Here is a 22,320-nt window from a genome sequence, read left to right as displayed (position 1 = left end):
TTTCCAAAAATTATGAGGTACTGCAATGCCCCTTACAAGAGCCATGTGTGGCACCCCAGGGGTCTGGTCACCACAGTAATAGAGATTACGTCGGAGAGCAAGTGGGAGGTTTCCTGGTCAGGATCCCTTAAACATGCAACATCCTCCTGCCCCAGTCCTGGGAGGGGAGAATTCTGCCCTTATGAACTGGATATGGGGTGGGGTTGAGTGAATCAGAGAACAGAGAACAGTCAGAGTCAGAGTGAGAGCAAGGGAAAGTAACAGCAAGGAGCTCTGTAGGAGCTAGGAGCTAAAGACGAGGGGCTGGAAGCTGAGCAGAGCTCGCCCTGGCAGAAGACAATAGGAACCGGACACAGGAGTCCGAAGCTGTGAGGACTTATATATCCAGCAGCAGAAACCAGCCGGCAGGGGATTTCAGGTCCTCTGGCCATAGAAGCCCGGAGGCTCAGTCACAAGCAAGGGACCAGCACCGCTGTCGTGGAGCGGAGGCTAACAGAAGGCCCCAAGTCACCAGCCATACGGGTGAGCGCTACACGGTACACTCAGGGACGTGGGCGACTTCTACCCTCTTACAGCAAGGTAGCCAGGAAGAGTGAAGACAGACGGGGAGGCCTACAACTCCACCTGGCCAGGGGAACTCCTGCTTGGTCACAGACTGACCAGGCCTCTTATGCTAGCCAGTACTCCCGGGAGGGTCTACCTTATAATCATCAGTAAAGACCCTGAACTGCACTGCAAAGACTCTGAGTCATTCCTGCTGCGCTCGTGCACCATCACCCCCATCATCCACACTCACTGCCCTGAGGCTATACTCCTCCCGAGGGGAGTTATCCCATTTTATGCTGCGCACACAATACCAGGCACAGCGGTCTGCCTCGCAGCGGTGGTACTCCCTGACCGCAATCAACGGGTGGCGCAGTCGGACAATTAACCTCAAAACCTAAGAAAGATTGCCACTGGTTTGACCAGCCTGAGCCACGGGACCGGGTCACCGCCACGGAGACTACAGACCCCAGAGACCCAGCACCGGGTATCCCACACACGTGTACACACGGCCCAGGGGGCGCGTCACATGCAGTACAGCATATTACAAACATAAGTCCCATTATTGGGGAGTGGGTGTCCCATAGTATTTGCTTATGCCTTGCAAGCAAAAGCTGCCAAAAATTAGGACGGAGCAACTTTAAATGCCCCTTACAAGAGCCATGCAGTACAGCATATTACAAACATAAGTCCCATTATTGGGGAGTGGGTCTCCCATAGTATTTGCTTATGCTTTCCCAGCAAAAGCTGCCAAAATTTAGGATGGAGCAACTTGCAATGCCCCTTACAAGAGCCATGCAGTACAGCATATTACAAACATAAGTCCCATTATTGGGGAGTGGGTCTCCCATAGTATTTGCTTATGCTTTCCCAGCAAAAGCTGCCAAAAATTAAGATGGAGCAACTTGCAATGCCCCTTACAAGAGCCATGCAGTACAGCATATTACAAACATAAGTCCCATTATTGGGGAGTGGGTCTCCCATAGTATTTGCTTATGATTTCCCAGCATAAGCTGCCAAAAATTAGGACGGAGCAACTTGCAATGCCCCTTACAAGAGCCATGCAGTACAGCATATTACAAACATAAGTCCCATTATTGGGGAGTGGGTCTCCCATAGTATTTGCTTATGCTTTCCCAGCAAAAGCTGCCAAAAATTAGGATGGAGCAACTTGCAATGCCCCTTACAAGAGCCATGCAGTACAGCATATTACAAACATAAGTCCCATTATTGGGGAGTGGGTCTCCCATAGTATATGCTTATGCTTTCCCAGCAAAAGCTGCCAAAAATTAGGATGGAGCAACTTGCAATGCCCCTTACAAGAGCCATGCAGTACAGCATATTACAAACATAAGTCCCATTATTGGGGAGTGGGTGTCCCATGGAATTTGCTTATTCTTTCCCAGCAAAAGCTGCCAAAAATTAGGACGGAGGAACTTGCAGTGCTGGCACCCTGGTGGTATAGTGGTGGTGGAGGCTGAGGATAAGGAGAAGAAGATTAAACAGCCGAAAAGAGGAAGCGTATACCCATGTGTGGGTGTGAAGCGGTGCATGTGAATACACCTCCCGAAATAACACAGTGGATTTGACTTTATGTTACTCTGCTGTCATTTGGTGGTGATGAGAAGTCTGGCCCAATACAGCCCTTGTTCATTTTGATAAGGGTCAGCTTGTCAGCATTGTCAGTTGACAGGCGAGTGCGCTTATCAGTTATAATTCCCCCAGCGGCACTAAAAACACGCTCCGATAACACGCTAGCGGCAGGGCAGGCCAGGACCTCCAAGGCATACAGAGCGAGTTCATTCCAAGTGTCCAGCTTGGATACCCAATAATTAAAAGGCACAGAGGAATCACGGAGGACGCTGGTACGATCGGCAAGGTACTCCCTCACCATCTTTTGAAACTTTCCACTCCTTGTGAGAGTACCCCGCGCTTTAGGGCCTGTAAGCTGGGCGGGTGTCAGAAAACTGTCCCAGAACGTTGACAGTGTTCCCCTGCCTCTGCTGGATTGGAGTTGCATCTCTCTCGCCTAAACGCCTTGGTTGGGCAACGAACTGTGACCTCTGCCGCTAGCGTGTTCAGATGGGAATTTTTTTAATAGTTCTGCAGCAAGGGCCTTCTGGTATTGCCCCATTTTTGTAGACCTCTCCTCCTCAGGAATAAGAGAGTGAAAGTTCTCCTTGTAGCGGGGGTCTACAAGTGTCACCAACCAGTAATGACTGTCACCCAACATTTTGACAACGTGAGGGTCACGGTTAAGGCAGCGTAACATAAAGTCAGCCATGCGTGCCAGACTGGTAACGGGCAAGATTTCCGTGTCCTCACCAAGATGACGACTGATCATGCTCTCCTCCCCCTCCTCCTCTTCCTCCTCCCCCCTGTCCTCGGGCCACCCATGCTGAACCGACGGTATGACACTTGTACAGGTACTACCGTCTACAACGCATGATAGCAGCTCCTGTTCTTCCTCCTCCTCCTCCTCCTCCTCTCCCTCATTGTCCCCCAATGCACATTGGGATGAGATGAGGCTGGGCTGTGTGTAATCGCCCGCTACGGCTTCTTGATCCATCTCATCATACTCTGGCTGCAATGCCTCCTCTTTAATTCTCTGCAGAGAGCGTTGCAAAAGACAGACAAGTGGGATGCTGACACTAATGATGGCGTCATCGCCACTCACCATCTTGGTGGCCTCCTCAAAGTTTGTCAGGATGGTACATATGTCAGATATCCAGGTCCACTCCTGAGGTCTTATGTGTGGAGTCTGACCTGAATATCGATGGCCTTGTTGCAGCTGGTACTCCACAACTGCTCTCTTCTGCTCACAAATCCTTTGCAATATGTGGAGGGTAGAGTTCCAACGTGTGGGGACATCACACACCAGTCGGTGTGCCGGAAGCTGCAAACGCTGCTGCAACACAGCAAGGGCGGCGGAAGCTGTAGCCGACTTGCAAAAATGAGCTGACAGGCGGCGTACTTTCACGAGCAGATCTGGCAACTCAGGGTACGATTTAAGAAACAGCTGAACCACGAGGTTAAGCACATGAGCCAGGCATGGTACGTGTGTGATCTCACCTCGCCTCAGAGCCGCCACCAGGTTACGGCCATTGTCACACACGACCATGTCGGGATGTAGGTTCAGCGGTCTCAGCCACAGATCTGCCTGCTCTTTCACAGCTGTCCACAACTCACAAGCAGTGTGAGGTTTATCACCTAAGCTTATGAGTTTCAGCACAGCCTGTTGCCGCTTGGCGGAGGCAGTACTGCAATGCTTCCAGCTTGTAACTGATGTGGTGATATCTGAGATGGAGGCTGAACATGAGGAGGAGGAGGAGGATGCGCAGGAGCTGTACACTGTGGGGGCAACTCTGACTGACATAGGGCCCGCAATCCTCGGTGTGGGGAGGATGTGTTCCGACCCAAGGTCCGACTGGGTCCCGGCTTCCACTATGTTTACCCAGTGTGCCATCAGAGAGATGTACCGTCCCTGGCCACAAGCACTTGTCCACGTGTCCGTTGTCAGGTGGACTCTCCCAGTAACTGCGTTGTTGAGGGCACGGCAGATGCTTTGGGACACGTGCTTGTGTAGTGGGGGGATGGCACACCGGGCAAAATAGTGTCGGCTGGGGACTGAGTACCGAGGGACGGCCACCGCCATAAGATTGCGGAAGGATTCCGTCTCCACCAGCCTAAAAGGCAGCATTTCCAATGCAAGCAGTCGTGAAATGTGCGAGTTTAGGACTGTGGCCTGTGGGGCGTTAGCTGCGAATTTCCGCTTTCGTTCAAAGGTCTGGGATATAGACAATTGAACGCTGCGGTGGGACGTGGACGTGGACGTTGATGCTGTTTCTTGAGAAACTGCCATAACAAGTGAAGACTGAGAGGAGGGGGCATCTTTACATGCAGTATGGACAGGGGATTGCCTTGCACACATAACAGGGGGTTCTATTGCACGCACAACAGAGGAAGTAGCAGTGGTGACACCCGCTGACACTGGTCGTGGACCCTGGGTTTTGCCCCACAAAGTCGGGTGCTTTGCTGCCATGTGCCTGATCATGCTGGTGGTGGTCAGGCTGGTAGTTTTGTCACCCCTGCTGATGCTGGCATGGCAGGTGGAACATATGGCCTTTTTGGGGTTATCAGCAGAGTCTTTAAAAAAATTCCAGACTCTGGAAGACCTACCGCTTGTACTGGCAACGTCCCTCATGTTGGTGTTACGGGGAACGGTTGCCTGCCTTCTGTCTGCGGCCACCACACTGCTTCTTCCTGCCTGTTGGGGTACTCTGCCTCCCTCCCCCTGTGTGCTGCTGGCCTCACTCTGCATGTCCTCCTGCCACGTTGGGTCAGTTACTAGATCATCCACCACCTCCTCCTCTTCCACTTGCGCACCACGATCCTCCTCCTCACTTCCTGGCAATTGTGTCTCGTCATCGTCCACCTCTTGTGACAGATTGCCAACGTCGACTTCCTGTGGCCGTGGCTGTTCAAATATTTGGGCATCGCAACATGGGATCTCTTCTTCCACCACTTCAAGCGTATCAGGCGAGGGGCCCAAATATGGAAATGGACCAGTGAACAGCTCTTCAGAGTGTCCAAGTGTGGGATCACTTGCTGTCTGACGACACTCGGCATGGTGGGAGGAAGGAGCATCAGGGTGAGGAGGAGTATGCAGTCGAGACTCACGGCTACTAAGAGTTGACCGTGTGGAAGACAGCCCGGAGGTGGTGGTGCCCAGGTAACTGGAAGTATTGTCTGCTATCCAATTAATAACCTGTTCACACTGATCAGTTCTCAATACTGGTGTTGTTCTGTGCTTCCCTAGTAATTCGGTCAAGAAGTGGGAGCGAGAAGATGTGGCTGTTGGTTGTGGCACATTTTCACCTTGGCCACGGCCCCGTCCTCTGCACGAACCATCACCAGAACGTCCACTTCCACGTCCCTTGCCACGCGCCTTGCCCATTGTAAATGAAGTAAAATAGCTTACACTTGCACTATCAATGGAAAAAGGGTAATAAAGAGTAGATTAGAACCATGGAAGAGGAAAACCACAGTTATTGTTTACTGGGGTATACCACACTTTTTTTAAATAGAGATATTTGCGGCTGAACAGTGAGCGACACACTCAAACTGCTTTTTTTTTAGATACCAAAGGCCCAAAACTGGATAGTACAGCGATTTGACCCGTGGAACTGCGAGACCACACTGGGATGTCGGGCCTACACAAGACTATTTTTAACAGATATATTTTTGTGTCACAACAGTCAGGAGACACTACTGTTTTTCTTTACGGAAAAAACTACCAAAACATGAATAATAGAGATTTTTTACCGTGGAACAGCAAAACCACAATTATAATTTACTGGTGTATACCAGGCTTTTTAAAATATATATGTATTTGCGGCTGAACAGTGAGCGACACACTCAAACTGTTTTTTTTAGATACAAATGGCCCAAAAGTGGATAATACAGAGGTTTGTACCGTGGAACTGCAAAACCACACTTGTATTTCTCGGGCCTACACCAGACTATTTTCAACAGATATATTTGTGTCTGAAAAATCAGGGAGACACTATTTTTTTTTTTTTTACAGCAAAAAATGCAAAAAGCAGGATAATAGAGATTTTTTACCATGGAACAGCAAAAGCATACTTCTGTCTCTCTGGCCTACACCAGACTATTTTCAACAGATATATTTGTGTCTGAAAAATCAGGGAGACACTATTATTATTTTTATACAGCAAAAAATGCCCAAAACAGGATAATAGAGATGTTTTACCATGGAACATCCAAACCACAGTAATAATTTACTGGTGTATACCAGGCTTTTTAAAATATATATATATTTGCGGCTGAACAGTGAGCGACACACTCAAACTGTTTTTTTAGATACAAATGGCCCAAAAGTGGATAATACAGAGGTTTGTACCGTGGAACTGCAAAACCACACTTGTATTTCTCAGGCCTACACCAGACTATTTTCAACAGATATATTTGTGTCTGAAAAATCAGGGAGACACTATTTTTTTTTTACAGCAAAAAATGCAAAAAGCAGGATAATAGAGATTTTTACCGTGGAACAGCAAAAGCACACTTCTGTCTCTCTGGCCTACTCCAGACTATTTTCAACAGATATATTTGTGTCTGAAAAATCAGGGAGACACTATTATTATTTTTATACAGCAAAAAATGCCAAAAACAGGATAATAGAGATGTTTTACCGTGGAACATCAAAACCACAGTAATAATTTACTGGTGTATACCAGGCTTTTTAAAATATATATATATTTGCGGCTGAACAGTGAGCGACACACTCAAACTGTTTTTTTTAGATACAAATGGCCCAAAAGTGGATAATACAGAGGTTTGTACCGTGGAACTGCAAAACCACACTTGTATTTCTCGGGCCTACACCAGACTATTTTCAACAGATATATTTGTGTCTGAAAAATCAGGGAGACACTATTTTTTATTTTTTTTTACAGCAAAAAATGCAAAAAGCGGGATTATAGAGATTTTTTACCATGGAACAGCAAAAGCACACTTCTGTCTCTCTGGCCTACACCAGACTATTTTCAACAGATATATTTGTGTCTGAAAAATCAGGGAGACACTATTATTATTTTTATACAGCAAAAAATGCCAAAAACAGGATAATAGAGATGTTTTACCGTGGAACATCAAAACCACAGTAATAATTTACTGGTGCATACCAGGCTTTTTAAAATATATATATATTTGCGGCTGAACAGTGAGCGACACACTCAAACTGTTTTTTTTTAGACACAAATGGCCCATAGAACTGCAAAACCACACTTCTGTTTCCCTGGCCTACACCAGACTATTTTCAACAGATATATTTGTGTCTGAAAAATCAGAGGCATACTTTTTTTTTGGGGGGGGGCACCAAAAGGTTAATAAGATGGGTATTTGTACATTGTGAAGGAGGAAAAAAAAAAGAGGATTTAGATAAAAAAAAAGGATTTTTCCTGGCCCCCGGGACCAGGAGCTAAGTCCAGCAATTTCAGCAACAGGAGCTGCACACAGGACTGTAATGCAGCGTTTGCTTGTATAACCACTGCGTCTCCTATACAACCTGCCTGCCTGCCTGCCTGATATACCTGGGATGGATATTAGTCCTGAGAAGGACTGTTTGTTTGATCTGGCAGCCTTTACAGACCCTACACTAACTATTTTGCAGGATATATCTCTCCCTAAATCAGCAGCGTTGTCCCTACACTGTCTGATCCGGAGCGACTGTGTCCAAGATGGCGGCGCCTGGTTTTAAATACTCGAGGTGACGCTGTGCGGCCAGCCAATCACTGTAATGCCCACAAACAACATGGCTGCAGCATTACAGTGACTGGCTGGCAATCCCTGCATGTTCATTGGCTCTGTAAAGAGCGCCAAACATGCAGGGCGCAGACCCGAGCTCCCGCCTGAGTAACCCGGAAATGCTCGGTGCTCGCCGAACATCCCGAGTAGCGTGATGCTCGGGCGAGTACCGAGCAGTGTCGAGCATGTTCGCTCAACACTAATATTTAGTTTTCTTTGTGACAACTGTAATTTTTTTGTTTTTTTGCCAACAGAGTCATATGGAGGATTGCTTTTTTGGAGATTCATATTTTAAATTACAATGTAAGTTAAAAACACTGAAATCTTTTTAATATCTTATTTTCCAGACCTAGACCTTATAACTATTCAAGCATATCTTGGGGATAGTATCACTGAGGATACACCCTTCTTTGTGTACACATATACAACATCACAAAGCTCTCATTGGACAAGGACAAATAAAGTAATAATAAAGCATAAGGGGTTCAAATAAAAATTGCATTTAGAATTTAACACTTTTCAAATAACATTAAATGTGTACATTTAATATTAGAAATGAGCAGATTATTACTATCTTTAAAGAACTGAAATTGTGTCCTCTTGTTACAATATTTCCAAACATAAAACATAATTGATATCTTTCAGGGTGGAGAAAAAGCTCATGGCTACTTTTACTTTTTAGCTTCCTAATTTGCCATTTATTTCCTTCCAAAGGTAGACTTTTTATTAGAGGGATACCAAATTGATTCCAATTTAAGGTGTTGTGTCACCACAGAGAGACCGTTTACTAAAGGAGCTGCCCATCTTCATTTCAAAACCAGGTGATTTTGCGAGGAACAGTTGTTGCTATCCAGACGTATTCCCTATAACGGCTGCTACACTGGAAATTTAGAAGCGCATTTTAGCAAATCAGATAAATGTCCTTATGCTTAAATAAACAACTTGAGTTTGTGCAGCTCTCTACTCTAATTTAGAAAAGGGAGTCCCATGGACAGGTCCACTTCTATGACATCCATATGTCCTGATAGGGCAGGTCTTTTCATGAGACACACTAAAGGGTTTGTACCATGATAGCAAGTTATCAAGTCTCAGAGCATAACTTGTTGATCGGAGGGATTCTTGCTGTTGGGACTTCTAGACTCTGTAGTGCCTCATCTGAATGAAGCTATGTTCAGCAGCCCAATACAGCTGGGCTCCAGTGGTGGGCCCATCTGTATTGGGCTAGGGGAACCCAGTTCAATAAGTTATCGTCTATCTTATAAATCGGTGCTAAATTGTTATCTTGGTACAAATTCTCTAAGGCCGATTTTAGACTCTGATGTATAGACTGGTCACGAGTATCCTGACCCGAACTCTGCAGCCTCATATACTGTATGCCTATGTGAGTCTCAGTTGAAAGTCTCACTGTGAATCTGTGCATCCTGGTCTGAATAGAAGCCTGAATTCGGCCTCACACTGAATACACAATCATTCTTTTTCAGTGTTTTTCATGGTAGTTTAACTGCTATTAAGTAAAATAGTTTTTTTCTATCATAAACACTATAGCCAGATGTTACTATGAACTTTATAGTAAATTATTGAAATGCAGTATGATATAAATAAAATATTTAATCTTTTTTTCCCATAGGTTTTTCTTTTAGACTTCAAATTGGCAGAAAAAAATAACATTATAAAGTTGCAAAATAAAAATATCTTTACAAAATATTGCAAAAAATGCTTTAAACTCACGTTGCTTTTTACAATTTTATATAAAATCACTGAAAAATATTTTTTTGAAGGAAGCCTTAATTAATAAAAAAAAAAGCAAACTGACTTTAGAAGCATTATCAATTTTAAGAACAGTAGGCTGAAAATGACCCAGTATTTGCACAATATTTAGGCCACCAGAGAACATTACCTGCAGTTTGGTTAATCACAACGCTGTCAACTGTTGTTGGGGAAGGTGCAGTACTAAATACTAAAGTTCCTATGGAAATAGTAAAGGAAAAATGTTAGATAGCTCAAAGTCAAAATTGTTACATTTAGGGATTTTTAAAAACCATTTCCAGTGTGAGACTATGAGCAGCAACATCCTCCATTGTGAGACTATGAGCAGCAACATTTAGCCGTTGTAATATCAATGAAACAATGGCAAACTGGGGGATAAAACAATGGTTCACAGTGCAGAGTCCAGTTTACAGTCAATTCTGTAATGAAATTTTTAAGAGCCTGAAAAAGCTCTTCAAGTTGACAACTTTTAATAATAATAGTAATCTTAGTAATAATAATATTTGTTATCAATATGATCATGATGACATAATGTATAAAAATCATTTTACATTATTATCACAATTTATTAGTGCCAATCAGTAAATGTTAGTTACTTTTTTATATATTGCTTTATTTTTTTTTAAGATATTACTTTATTACTTAGTTGCTTCTTACATGCAGTGAAAAACTGAAAGGATCTTTTTGAGTTTAGTTATATTGACGACTAAACTAATTAAACACGGGTTAATAATTTGAATTCTATTATTTGTGACGTTATTAATGTTAAGTTATAGTTATTAAGTTCTGGTTAGGATGTTGTAACTTGAAGGTACATGCTCTAGTTTTAACGTATTTGTTAATAGTTTTGGCAACTATCACAATTTGCTTTAGCTATATTCCTGTTGGTGTCCTTTCCAGTAGGATGCCAATCCAACAAAGAGGAAGGGACAAATAAAGGAGAATAGCTGACATGCTCTCACCTTGTGTGCTTGGCAAATAATAACTGTTTTTAACCACATCTTGGATAGTATAGACCAAATCCTTTGAAAATGCATTTAGGTCTCGGACATCATCTATCATAAAAGCAAGCCTGGGTGATGTTGCCATTCCTTCCAGCTGACTTTTAGAGGCATCCTTTAGTCCCATTGCAATAATCCTGACATTCTCCTGTTTTAGAGCATCGGCTGATAATTGAACATCATCAAGTGAAGGCCCAGACGTGATCACAACAAGAACCGGCGGGTACTTTGATTTATCTCTTACATTTATTTCATTAAGTAATGATTCCTTTACTTTGTTAAGGGCATTACCCGTCTTCAAAGACCCACCTTGAAAATCAAACTTATTTTTTATATAATTTACTATTGGGTTTTTCGCTTTGAAGGTAGATAAAGAAAAATCAACCTGTAGATCATCATTGTAACGTGCTAAACCAATTCGATACTTGCTAGCACCTATTTGCATTTGAGAGACTGTCCTTGATATAAAGGATTTCACTTGGTTGAAGATGTTTTTTCCCATATTATTTGAATTGTCCACCAGAAATACAAGATCTGCATATTCCGGGACTGTAATCACAAAGAACAAATTACAAAAAAAATAGATCAAGGATAAAGTTTAGGAACCAGTATTCTGCATTATTAAACTTACCAGTATCCTGAGCAGATGACAGGTCCAGCTGGATAACCAGCACAAGTAAACCAAACACAAATCTCATTTTCAGAGCACCAAAAAGGAGCTATTGAACGTTTCTAAAGATAAAAATGTGTAGTAAGCAAGACAAATGTCAATTTAACATAACATAGAAAAAAATAAAAAAAAGACAAATACATGGAAACAAATAGCTTGTATAGCAAAATGTATTAATTGTAAACTGTACACCAAGCCCACTTTATTGGTAGCTGTATAAACCAGCATGTTATATTTTAATCCTATGGCTATGGTGGACGTGGGCTTGGTGGTCTGCATCATAAAAAAACAAAGCCTTGACCACTATAAAGGTAAAAGCAGTTTTGCTTGATTATTGTTTTTAACTGCTAAAAGTAATGGGGGTAGAGAAGTGATTATTACAGTTGAAGTATTTTGGCCAGAATTAACAATTATCTTGGTTCCCATAAAATGACCAAAAAAAAAAAGAATAGTTGTTCTACATACAAGATAAAAGATGAGTGACTATCTCTGATCCAAGAGCTTGTTGTCTGATTTATGAAAACATTGCTTCAAATGCTGATTTTTTCGATTCTGCAATAGAAGAATGTGTAGATTTAAGGAGAAAATTAGAAACATTGTACTTAAGGCAAATAACAAAATTAAATTCCCAGATATTATTACTTTATATTCTGTATTAGTCTTTGTTCACAGTAGCATCAAGGATTCTGTTGAAAACTGAGCTGTGTCAACCATGATGGATCTTTTTTTTATAAATATACTATTCTTGCCATCAAAATACTGGAAAGACTCACTAGAAAACCTTCCTTGAAAAATATACTTAGATACTGTAATGGGACTTTGATCCAAGGAACTCTAATTTCTATATGTGGTGTCAGGAAGGAATTTTTTGTCCTATATGGGGTAATTAGGCTCTGCTTCATAGAGTTTTTGCCTCCCTTTGATCAGCATGATCGGTTATAGGCTGAACTCAATGGACTTGAGTGTCTTTCCTCTACCTCAAAACTTTAAAAACTTGAAAACATAACACTATATAATTGTGAACAGAGCCTTGGATGCTGTTTCTTTATGAAAAAAATAAATAATAATGTATAAATAATGTATACGTTAACTATGTGAATGCTGCTTGTGATGATCTTTCAGATATTTAGAGAAATCATCAGGAAGTAGGAACATTTACCTTCTGCTTGATCAGCGAATCCAGAAGACTCTGCTCAGCCTCCTCTTGTCTGTTCCTTGAGCTTTTACTACAACACTGCCAAAATTAGTGTCAGTCCTGCCCCTCCAATTCTAATTTTTTTTTAATATCTGTTGAAATGAGAAAAAAAAACCAGAGTTGACAGTGCAAAAAAATGTGGAATACAGAAAACGCCACAACCATTGCAAAGAGTAATACTGCAAATTAAAATTATCATAGAATTAAAGCGCCACTCCAGAGTTTTTTCTTTATTTCATCACTGGAGTAGTGCTTTAAATGTAAGTTCCCTGTCTCATACTCACCTTCTGGCATTTTCATCTGTTTTGTTGCCACTCGCTTCGGTCTCCAGCGAAAAGTGACCTGACGGCTGCTTCAATGTTTCATGGAGAGGAGCGGAGGTCACTTTCAATACAAGTCTATGAGAGCCTCATTCTGGCCTCGTTCTGGCTCTCATAGACTTGCATTCAGAGCTCATGACTTAGCTTCTGACTTCTGGACAAGCAGAAGCTACTGTCACAAGATAGTGCCGCGGGACCAGAGTGGTGCTGAAAAACAGTGGAGACGCTGGAGAGTGAGTATATGACTGGGGGCAGGTGGCTTACATTTAAAGCGCCACTCCAGTGCTGAAAAAAAAGCCCAGCTTTTTTTGTATGAGTTTTATGAAATTTTCTGTATGAATTTACTGTTTACTGATTTGTAGCTGTGACAAATAGAAGGAGAAATCAGGTAGGACATGTTCGCTGGATGCTGGAAAACAACAAAAGGTAATGTAAAAGTTTTAATAATAACAGGTATCAAGAGTGGACATACCACTGGCCCGAGCAGGACGGGGGGCTGAAGAACTAATTGAAAACATAGTCCATCACAGAGCCAGCGTCTGCATTAACACTAACAGAAGAAACAGGGGCCCGCTTTGCTGCACTCTACAGATGATTATGCTGAAACGGGCCCCTTTCCTTACCAGTTAATGTTGATGCTGCCACTGGTCGTATCTATGTGGAGATGCTGTGGGGACGGAGGGAGTCACTTTTGCTGAGCCTCGCAGCATGTGATTCCCTCTGCTCAGTGTGCTGCTGACCCCTGCCTGTGCCTACTGTTGATTCATGGGAGGTCATGAGAAGATGAGGAGGCTATGGTAGGGAGAGGGAAATTGCTGAAGTGGGACATTAACCATGTCATAACTACTATAAGGGGGGTGGTCTCCAGAGTGCCCCCTTATATAGCCTTATAAAGTTCTAAGCACTGCACACAGTGACATTTGTGCCTCACTGCCTGTCAGCCAATCACAGAATTTGCTTTATAAACACATCTGTCATTGGCTGACAGGGAATGATATGCAAGTGTCTCCTGTGCCCTGGTGTTGCAGCTGGAGCATGAAGCTGCAGCAGAAGACGACTGTGGCCCAGCCTTTCTTGTGGAAATTTTGTAAGGATATTGTTTTAAAAAAAATAAAATAAATTTATATACTGTATAAACATGTCAGCAGTAATGGTCACCTGGAGAAAGTGTCAGTCACAAATTGTATGCACAGTGACCTGCAAGTGACATGCATTAGCCTGATCTGTGCAAGCTGAAATCTCTTTCACATAGACGATAAGTTCATATGAAAAATCGCTCATGTACCCTGGTGCATTGGTTATTATTGGGTCAGTTTTCTGTCCGTTGAACATGAGATATCATACTGATCAAATAAACAATTGTTTACATGAGCCGGTTACAACTCTTAAAATAAATCGCAGTCATGATTCTCTGTGCGAGTAGAGCGCATGTATGTGATTTGCATTCATATTGTCACGTGACGACTACTTTCCTCCAGCTTCTCACAGTTCTCTTCTATTGAAAGTAGCTGAAGGCAACCAGTCAGCATGTGATGACACGTATACAAACTACATACATGTGGTCACAAGGCGGGGAAACATGTAGTTCAGCCAACCCTAAACCCACACATGCAGCCAGTGTTACCGAGATCTGCCTGTAGCAGCAGTGACTGGAGCTAGCTCTCATCACTGCTGTTTACCCATTTAAATACACTGTCAATCATTGACAACAGCATTTATATGATGTGATAGCCAATGCACCTGCTCCCATCAGCCCCCCTTGATGAAATTTAGGGGTGGCAATAGGATATTGCTGCAGCCAGGGGAAATAAAAAATTGATTAATGTGAACAAATAATGCTATGCTGAAAAAAATCTAATTGTCAAATTAGCTTTTTTTTTTGCTCACCACATTTCCCTAAATAATTAAATAAAGAGCAATCAAAACATCATATGCAACTCGGAATGGTATCAATGAAACTTCAGCTCAGCACCAATATGTAAAGTAATGACATTCTGTACTGCTTGACAAGCGATAGGCCGCGATAAGCACATCCAAGTATGACATCTCAGTTGCATAACTGCTTTGTCTTATATTCAGTTGTTAAATATGACACTTACATTTATTGATTAGATTTGATAGTAGTGTTCTAAACTAGCAATAAATAGTACAATCATTATGTTTACATAGCTTTGTTGCGGTATGGGGGGGATTTCTTTCACAGGGGCCTTCCGCACTCTGTGTCTGCCCCTGACAGGTGTACATTAGTGGTGAGCGAGCATACTCGCAAGTACTCGGTACTCGCCCGAGCATCTCAGTACTGGAGATGCTCGGAGCTCGCCGAGTACTTGCGAGATGCTCGGGCGGATGCTCGGGTCCCCTTCCTGCATGTTTGGCGCTCTTTAGGAAGCCAATCAACATGCAGGGATTGCCTGCCACTCATTGTAATGCCGCAGCCATGGTGGTTGTGGCATTACAGTGATTGGCTGGCCGCACAGCGTCATCAGGTCTATATCAGACCTGGCGCCGCTTTGCTCTTCAGCCTACTCCGCAATCAGGCAGTGTAGGGAGAGGTGCTGCTGAGATAGGGAGAGATTTGGCTGTGTATTAGGTAGTGTAGGGAGAAAACAAGTACATTACACATGTCCATCTCAACAAACAGTCCTTCTGAGGACTAATCCATCTGCAGAGATATCAGACAGGCAGTGTATATAGGCAGGCAGGCAGTGTACATAGCAGACTGCAGTGCATATAGCACAAGAGGCTCCATTCCAGTTCTGCCTTCTGCTGCTGTTAGATAGTTCTAGAAAAAGGCCCAGGTCTCAGGGACCAGGAATCATTTTTTTGGATCTTAAGCCTCATTATTTGCTTAAAATGCAATCCATCAAACACTGTTTTTCTGCGCCATTTGCTTGTTGGCACTGCAGTATACAGCCAGGTCCTTTCCATATTACAGCGCTAAAATTCCAGCTATTCAAAACTGTGTTTTCTCCGTCACACGGATCACATATACGTTTTAAGAAAATATTGCCATTTCAGACCTCCATTAAAAAATTGTTTCAGTGTGTCAGTGAAGCAATTGACACTAGATTGCTGTTCAAAATAGTTACCTACAGGCCAGATATTTAAAACTCTGCTTTCTCCGTCACACGGATCACATATATGTTTTCAGAAAATACTGCCATTTCTGACCTCCATTAAAAATTTGTTTCAGTGTGTCAGTGAAGCAATTGACACCAGTTTGCTGTTCAAAATAGTTACCTACAGGCCAGGTATTTAAAATTGTGGTTTGTCCGTCACACGTATCACATATAAGTTCGCTCCAAATTCATTAATTTGTAGTGAGAGTAGAAGATATTGTCCTCCATTTAAAATGGGCAAGGCACGTGGCAAGGGACGGGGAACTGGACGTGATGGTGATGGTGCATGCAGAGGCCGAGACCAAGGCCGTGGACAAGATGAAATTGTGCCACAACAAACACCCACATCTTCTCGCCCGACCTTCCTGTCCCAATTCCTAGGGGACCGCAGCACACCACTATTAAACCCAGGGCAGTGTCAAAAGGTTGTTGGTTGGATAGCGGATAATGCTTCCTGTCTCTTAGCCACCACCACCACCCTGTCTTCCACATGGTCAAGTCTCAGTAGCCGTGAGTCTGGACTGCATATTCCTCACCTGGATCCTCCTTCCTCCCACCATGCCGAGTGCCCGGAGACAAATGATCCCACACTTGGACACTCTGAAGAGCTGTTCACTTTTCCATTTATAGATTCGGGCCTCTCGCCAGGTCCACTTGAAGCGAGGCAAAATGACATCGCATATAGCGATGCCCAAATATTTCAGCAGCCACCGTCACATGAAGGTGACCGTGGGAAAGTGTCACAAAAGGTGGACGATGATGAGACACAATTGCCAGAAAGTCAGGAGGAGGACTAGGGTGCGGAAGTGGAAGACGAGGTGGTGGATGATATAGTAACTGACCAACCTGGCAGGAGGACATGCAGAGCGTGGACAGCAGCACACAGGGGGAGGTAGGCCGAGCACCCCAACAAGCAGGAAGAAGCAGTGTGGTGGCCACAGACAGAAGGCAGGCAACCGTTCCCCGTAACACCAACATGAAGGAAGTTGCCAGTACAACTGTTAGGTCTGTCCGAGTCTGGTTGTTTTTTAAAGATTTTCCCAATAACCCCAAAAAAGCCATTTGCACCACTTGCCAGGCCAGCATCAGCAGGGGTGGAAAAACTAGCAGCCTGACCACCACCAGCATGATCAGGCACGTGGCAGCAAAACACCCAACTTTGTGGGCCGAACCCCTGGGTCCAGGAACAATGTCTGCAGGTGGCACCATTGCTGTTGTGCATGCAAGCCAATCCCCTGTCCATGGTGCATGCAAAGATGCCTCCTGCCCTGCATCTGTCGTTGCACACTCTCAAGTAGCAGCATCAGGAAGCACGTCCATGTCCTTGTCCCAGCACAGCATTCAGTTGTCCATACCCCAGTCCTTGGAACGCAAGCGCAAATAAGCAGCCAACGTCCCACAGGCCACACTACTAAATTCTCACATTTCACAATTGCTTGCGCTTGAAATGTTGCCATTTAGGCTCGTGGAGATGGAAGCATTCCGCAAACTGATGGAGGCGGCCATCCTTCGGTACTCTGTCCCCAGCCGCCACTATTTCTCCCGGTGTGCCGTCCCTGCATTACACAAGCACATGTCTCAAAACACTAGCCGTGCCATCAACAACGCAGTTACCGGGAAAGTCCATCTAACCACGGACACGTGGACAAGTGCTTGTGGGCAGGGATGGTACATCTTGATGATGGCACACTGGGTTAACATAGTGGAAGCCGGGACCCAGTCAGACTTTGGGACTCAACACGTCCTCCCGACGCCAAGGATTGCGGGCCCTAGGTCAATCAGGGTTGCCCTCACGGTTTACAGCTCCTGCACCTCATCTTCCTCAACTTCCTCCTCCTCTTCAGCCTCTATCTCCGAAATGACCTCATCAGTCACAAGCTAGAAGCACTGCAGCACTGCCTCAGCCAAGCGGCAACAGGCTATGCTGGAGCTAATATGCTGAGGTGACAAACCACACAATGCTGAAGAGTTGTGCACAGCTCTGAAAGAGCAGGCAGATCTGTGGCTCACACTGCTAAACCTACAGCCAGGTATGGTCGTGTGTGACAATGGCCGGAACCTGGTGGCGGTTCTGAGGCGAAGCGAGCTGACACACGTACCATGCCTGACCCATGTGCTTAACCTCGTGGTTCAGCGGTTTCTCAAATACTACCCGGAGCTGCCAGATCTGCTTGTTAAAGAACACTGCCTGTGTGCCCATTTTAGAAAGTCACCCACAGCTTCCGCCGTCCTTGCCGTGTTTCAGCATCGTTTGCAGCTCACAGACTGGTGTGTGATGTCCCCATGCATTGGAACTCTACACTGCAGATGTTGGGAAGGATTTGTGAGCAGAAGAGAGCAGTTGTTGAGTACCAGCATCAACAAGGCCGTCGGTATTCAGTTCAGACTCCACACATAAGGAGTGGACATGGATGTCAGACATATGTACCATCCTCCAAAACTTTGAGGACTCCATCAAGATCGTGAGCGGCGATGACGCCACAATTAGCATCACCATTCCTCTTCTCTGTCTTCTGAAATGCTCTTTGCTCACAATAAAAGAGGATGCATTGCAAGTGGAGCACGATGAGATGGAGCAAGGAACCATACAGGGTGATTACACACAGCCCAGCCTCATCTCATCCCAACGTGGATTGGGGGACAATGAGGAGGAGGAGGAAGAACAGGAGCTAGTTTCATGCGCTATAGACAGTAATACCTGCAAAGCTGTCATACCGTCTGTTCAGCATGGATGGCCAGAGGACAGAGAGGAGGAGGAGGAGGAGAGCATGGTCAGTCATCCTCTTGGTGAGGACATGGAAGTCTTGCCTGTTAGTAGTCTGGCACGCATGGCTGAGTTTATGTTACGCTGCCTTTCCCATGACCCTCACGTTCTCAAAATTTTGGGTGACAATCATTACTGGTTGGTGACACTTCTAGACCCATGCTACAAGGAGAACTTTATATCTCTTATTCCAGAGGCGAACAGGTCTACAAAAATGGGGCTGTACCAGAAGGCCCTTGTTGCGAAACTGTTAAAAAAATTCCCATCTGAAAACGCTGGCGGCAGAGGTCACACTTCGTTGGACAACCAAGGAGTACAGGCGAGAGAGACACAACTTCAATCCAGCAGAGGCAGGGGAACACTGTCAAAGTTCTGGGAGAATTTTCTCAGCCCCTCCAATCGCACAAGCCCTGAGGCATGGGGTACTCTCACAAGGAGTGCAAAGTTTGGGAAGATGCTGAGGGAGTACCTTGCCAACAGGTACCAACGTCCTCCGTGATTCCTCTGTGCCTTATAATTATTGGGTATCCAAGCTGGATACGTGGAATGAACTGGCTCTCTTTGCCTTGGAGGTGCCGGCCTGCCCTGCCGCCAACGTTTTATCAGAGCGGGATTTTAGTGCCGCTGGTGGAATTATAACTGATAAGCACATCGGCATGTCAACCGAAAATGCTGACAGACTGACTCTTATAAAAATGAACAAGGGCTGGATTGGGCCAGACTTCTCAACACCACCGAATGATAGCAGCGTAACATAAACTCAAATCCAGTGTCTTCTTTTGGGAGGTGTTTTTCCCATGCACCTCCTCACACCCACACATGGGTATACGCTTCCTGATTTTGTCTATTTGCTCTTGTCCTCCTCCTTCTCCTCATCCGTGATGCAACACCCACATCATTTTTTTAAAGGGTGATTATAATGGGCGTAAAAAATTTTTTTACCCATGTATACCCCCCAGGAGTAAATGTTTGTCAGCCCATACACTTAGTGCATGGGCATTACAAGTATTGGAGGCCCACTTCTTTCTAATGGGAACATTTTTTTATGAGGCCCTCCTCCACGTCTCTTCCAAGGGGCATTGGAGTGCCTCCAAATTTTTGGCAACCATTGTATTCACTGCATAGGCAAACACAATGGGGGACCTACTTCCTAATAATGGGAACATTGTTTTCAGGAGGCCCTCCTCTAAGTCTCTTCAAAGGTGTATTGGGGTGCATGTAAATTTTCAAAGTGGTATTGGGGTGCGTCCAAATTTTGGGCAGCCCTGCCACTCACTGCATATACAATAACAGTATAGGAGACCCACTCTTTAGTAATGGGAACAATAAAACATAGCCAGCTGATGGCTCTCTAAGAACAGTGAGGGCCGACTGCTGGCCATTTAAGAATAGAAAAAGCCTCTTGATAGCCCTATAAAAATAGGCTTTGTGACTTTCAGAGTCCCTCCTTCATAAATGAAACACGATGTGTCTGATGATATCTCACACACCACATGGCCAGATAAGGTTGTAAAATGTTAAAATGACATTTCCTGGTGAATGCATTTGTCACGGTTGTGCAAAAACGCATCAAAAACGCTACGTGTGAACATAGCCCAAGGTGTGGAGGAGCAATTTTGTTTTTGGTTATTTATTTTGCTTTATATACAAGTCATTACCCTGGAAAGGATGTTCCTTAACATATTTGCCAGGAAAATCTATTTTGGCTTCGCTTTGGTCTGTTTTATTGTGGGTCCGTAAAAGTGGCATAATACCTCTGACAATGTTGTTGACAGAAGTGACCCGGGAGTCAGAAATGCTTCCAGGGGTCTTTCCCATGCTGTCCCCATGTCATTTTAGCACTGTTCTCATCGATTTGGGCAATTTTTAGGCCCTCTGCAGACCGCGGGGGGGAGCCGCCTGAAAAACGCTCGAGTTTCCCATAGACTTACATTGGGCTCGTTGCTCAAGTCGAGCACCCAAGTATTCCAATGTGCTTGACCCGAGCATCGAGCTCCAGAGCATTTTAGTGCTTGCTCATCACTAGTGTACATTCTTTTGTTTTCTTTACATAGTAAAATAGAGCACGGTAATCACACAGCATAGGTAGTGCTGGGTCAGACCAGCTTGTCGGTTCTCATGTACAAATCCATATGGGCACATAAATGTACATTGATTTTTAAGAACGATTTTGTGGGCAATTTGTCAAAAAATCTTTGTCCTAGGTGGAAAAATTGATGTAAAAAAAAGTTTAGCGTCATCTGTTCTTCACCCAGGAATACCAGCCATTTCAGGACCATGGAGAGTAGCACACTCTTCAATAAGAATATTGCCACATTGTCAAGTCTGATAATCATTATTTTTTTAACACTCTAAAAATATAATTGCCATGCTACAGTGGAAATGCTGGCTTTAAAGGGAACTTCTTTCCCCACAAACTCAATCCCTCTTTACATGTTGTGTCTACCTGTACGTTTTCATACTTTCAGAAATTTTCAGATTTTCTCGCTGTTGCTAATTTGGTAAATTTTTTTGTTCTCTATGTTTTCAGTGTGCCATCAGCCAATCAAATGTGTTCCACTGCTGCTCCTTCTCCCATCTCAAAACAGTCTCTTAACCACAAACTGACTGCAATAGTATCTCCCCTTCTCTCCACTCCTATCTACTTTTAATTGTTTTACATCAAACTGTTGACTGAAGTTTGGAGCCATTGCAGACAGACTTCAGGCAGAGAGAGGAGAGTTAGAAGTTGTTCGACGGTTAGCTGTAGGAATATAGGAATTCATGCTAGTAGCATATGTGAGAAGGTATACGCTCACATATTACTGATTTTTGCTAAAAAGTGATAACCACGGGTTAAAAAATTACCTCTCCCAAACAATAAATATTGTAATATGGAAATTTTGATTGACTTCTATGGGAAACTGTTCTAGGCATGCTCTGTGACCTGCGCAGAGGTCACCAAGCAGAGAGGGAGAGGAGTCAAGCTATGATAATCATCTATTGTGAATTGTGTATTTTGTGTTATATATACTGTAGGTGTTACTTTTAGTGTTAATCAGCCTGTGATAATAAAGAGATAATTAATAAAAGGTAATGTCTACAGAACAGGAAGTTTCTGCCTATTATGAGGTACAGTGGGTCGTGTGAAAACTGCAGCAATAATTTTTTTTATATAGATGGTAGTATCTAAATTAAAACCAATATACATAATATTATAAATATAGCAAAAACTTTATTTACACAATTGGTCATTTTCTGATTACACACTCCTTTTAATTTAGTATTTAAATGCAAAAATATATATAAATAATTATAAAATAATTAAAAACCTATGGAGATAAAAACAAAAAATAATCACTGATGATTAGGAGTGTGGAGTGTGTTTTGCTATTCAACCTCTCATAGGTTGATTAGTTTCACTCACATATAAAATACCACATAGAAACAAGAATTCAAATATAAAGTCTTATATCATGTAAGCATTGCATACAGTGTAGATGGAAAAGCTCTACACCTAAGATTATACATTTTCATTTCAAATGCATTTATATACTCATAATACATTTTAATCATGGTAGCCTCAGGCCAGTCGACCCGCAGATTGCAGAAATCCAGACATATCCATATAAT

The 22,320-nt window shown here is 43.6% G+C and overlaps 1 protein-coding gene across 1 annotated transcript in view; it reads right to left on the bottom strand.

The window, feature by feature from the left end:
- Positions 1-22,320, bottom strand: part of LOC141265247 (collagen alpha-6(VI) chain-like) — a 394,142-nt gene that overhangs the window by 258,638 nt on the left and 113,184 nt on the right. Inside the window, exons 2-6 of the mRNA XM_073678075.1 lie at positions 12,470-12,597; positions 11,776-11,862; positions 11,272-11,372; positions 10,602-11,189; positions 9,770-9,838 (exon numbers count right to left, since the gene is read on the bottom strand). Coding sequence (XP_073534176.1) covers positions 9,770-9,838; positions 10,602-11,189; positions 11,272-11,338 — 724 coding nt within the window. The 5' untranslated portion in view covers positions 11,339-11,372; positions 11,776-11,862; positions 12,470-12,597. The remainder of the gene's footprint in view (positions 1-9,769; positions 9,839-10,601; positions 11,190-11,271; positions 11,373-11,775; positions 11,863-12,469; positions 12,598-22,320) is intronic.

Source organism: Phyllobates terribilis, unplaced genomic scaffold (genome assembly GCF_046119375.1).
Source record: "Phyllobates terribilis strain yellow unplaced genomic scaffold, ASM4611937v1 Scaffold_4__5_contigs__length_816908805, whole genome shotgun sequence".
Classification (NCBI taxonomy): Eukaryota; Metazoa; Chordata; class Amphibia; order Anura; family Dendrobatidae; genus Phyllobates; species Phyllobates terribilis.
Note: the sequence above shows the minus strand (reverse complement) of the source record. Positions and strands in the feature narration are given on the sequence as shown.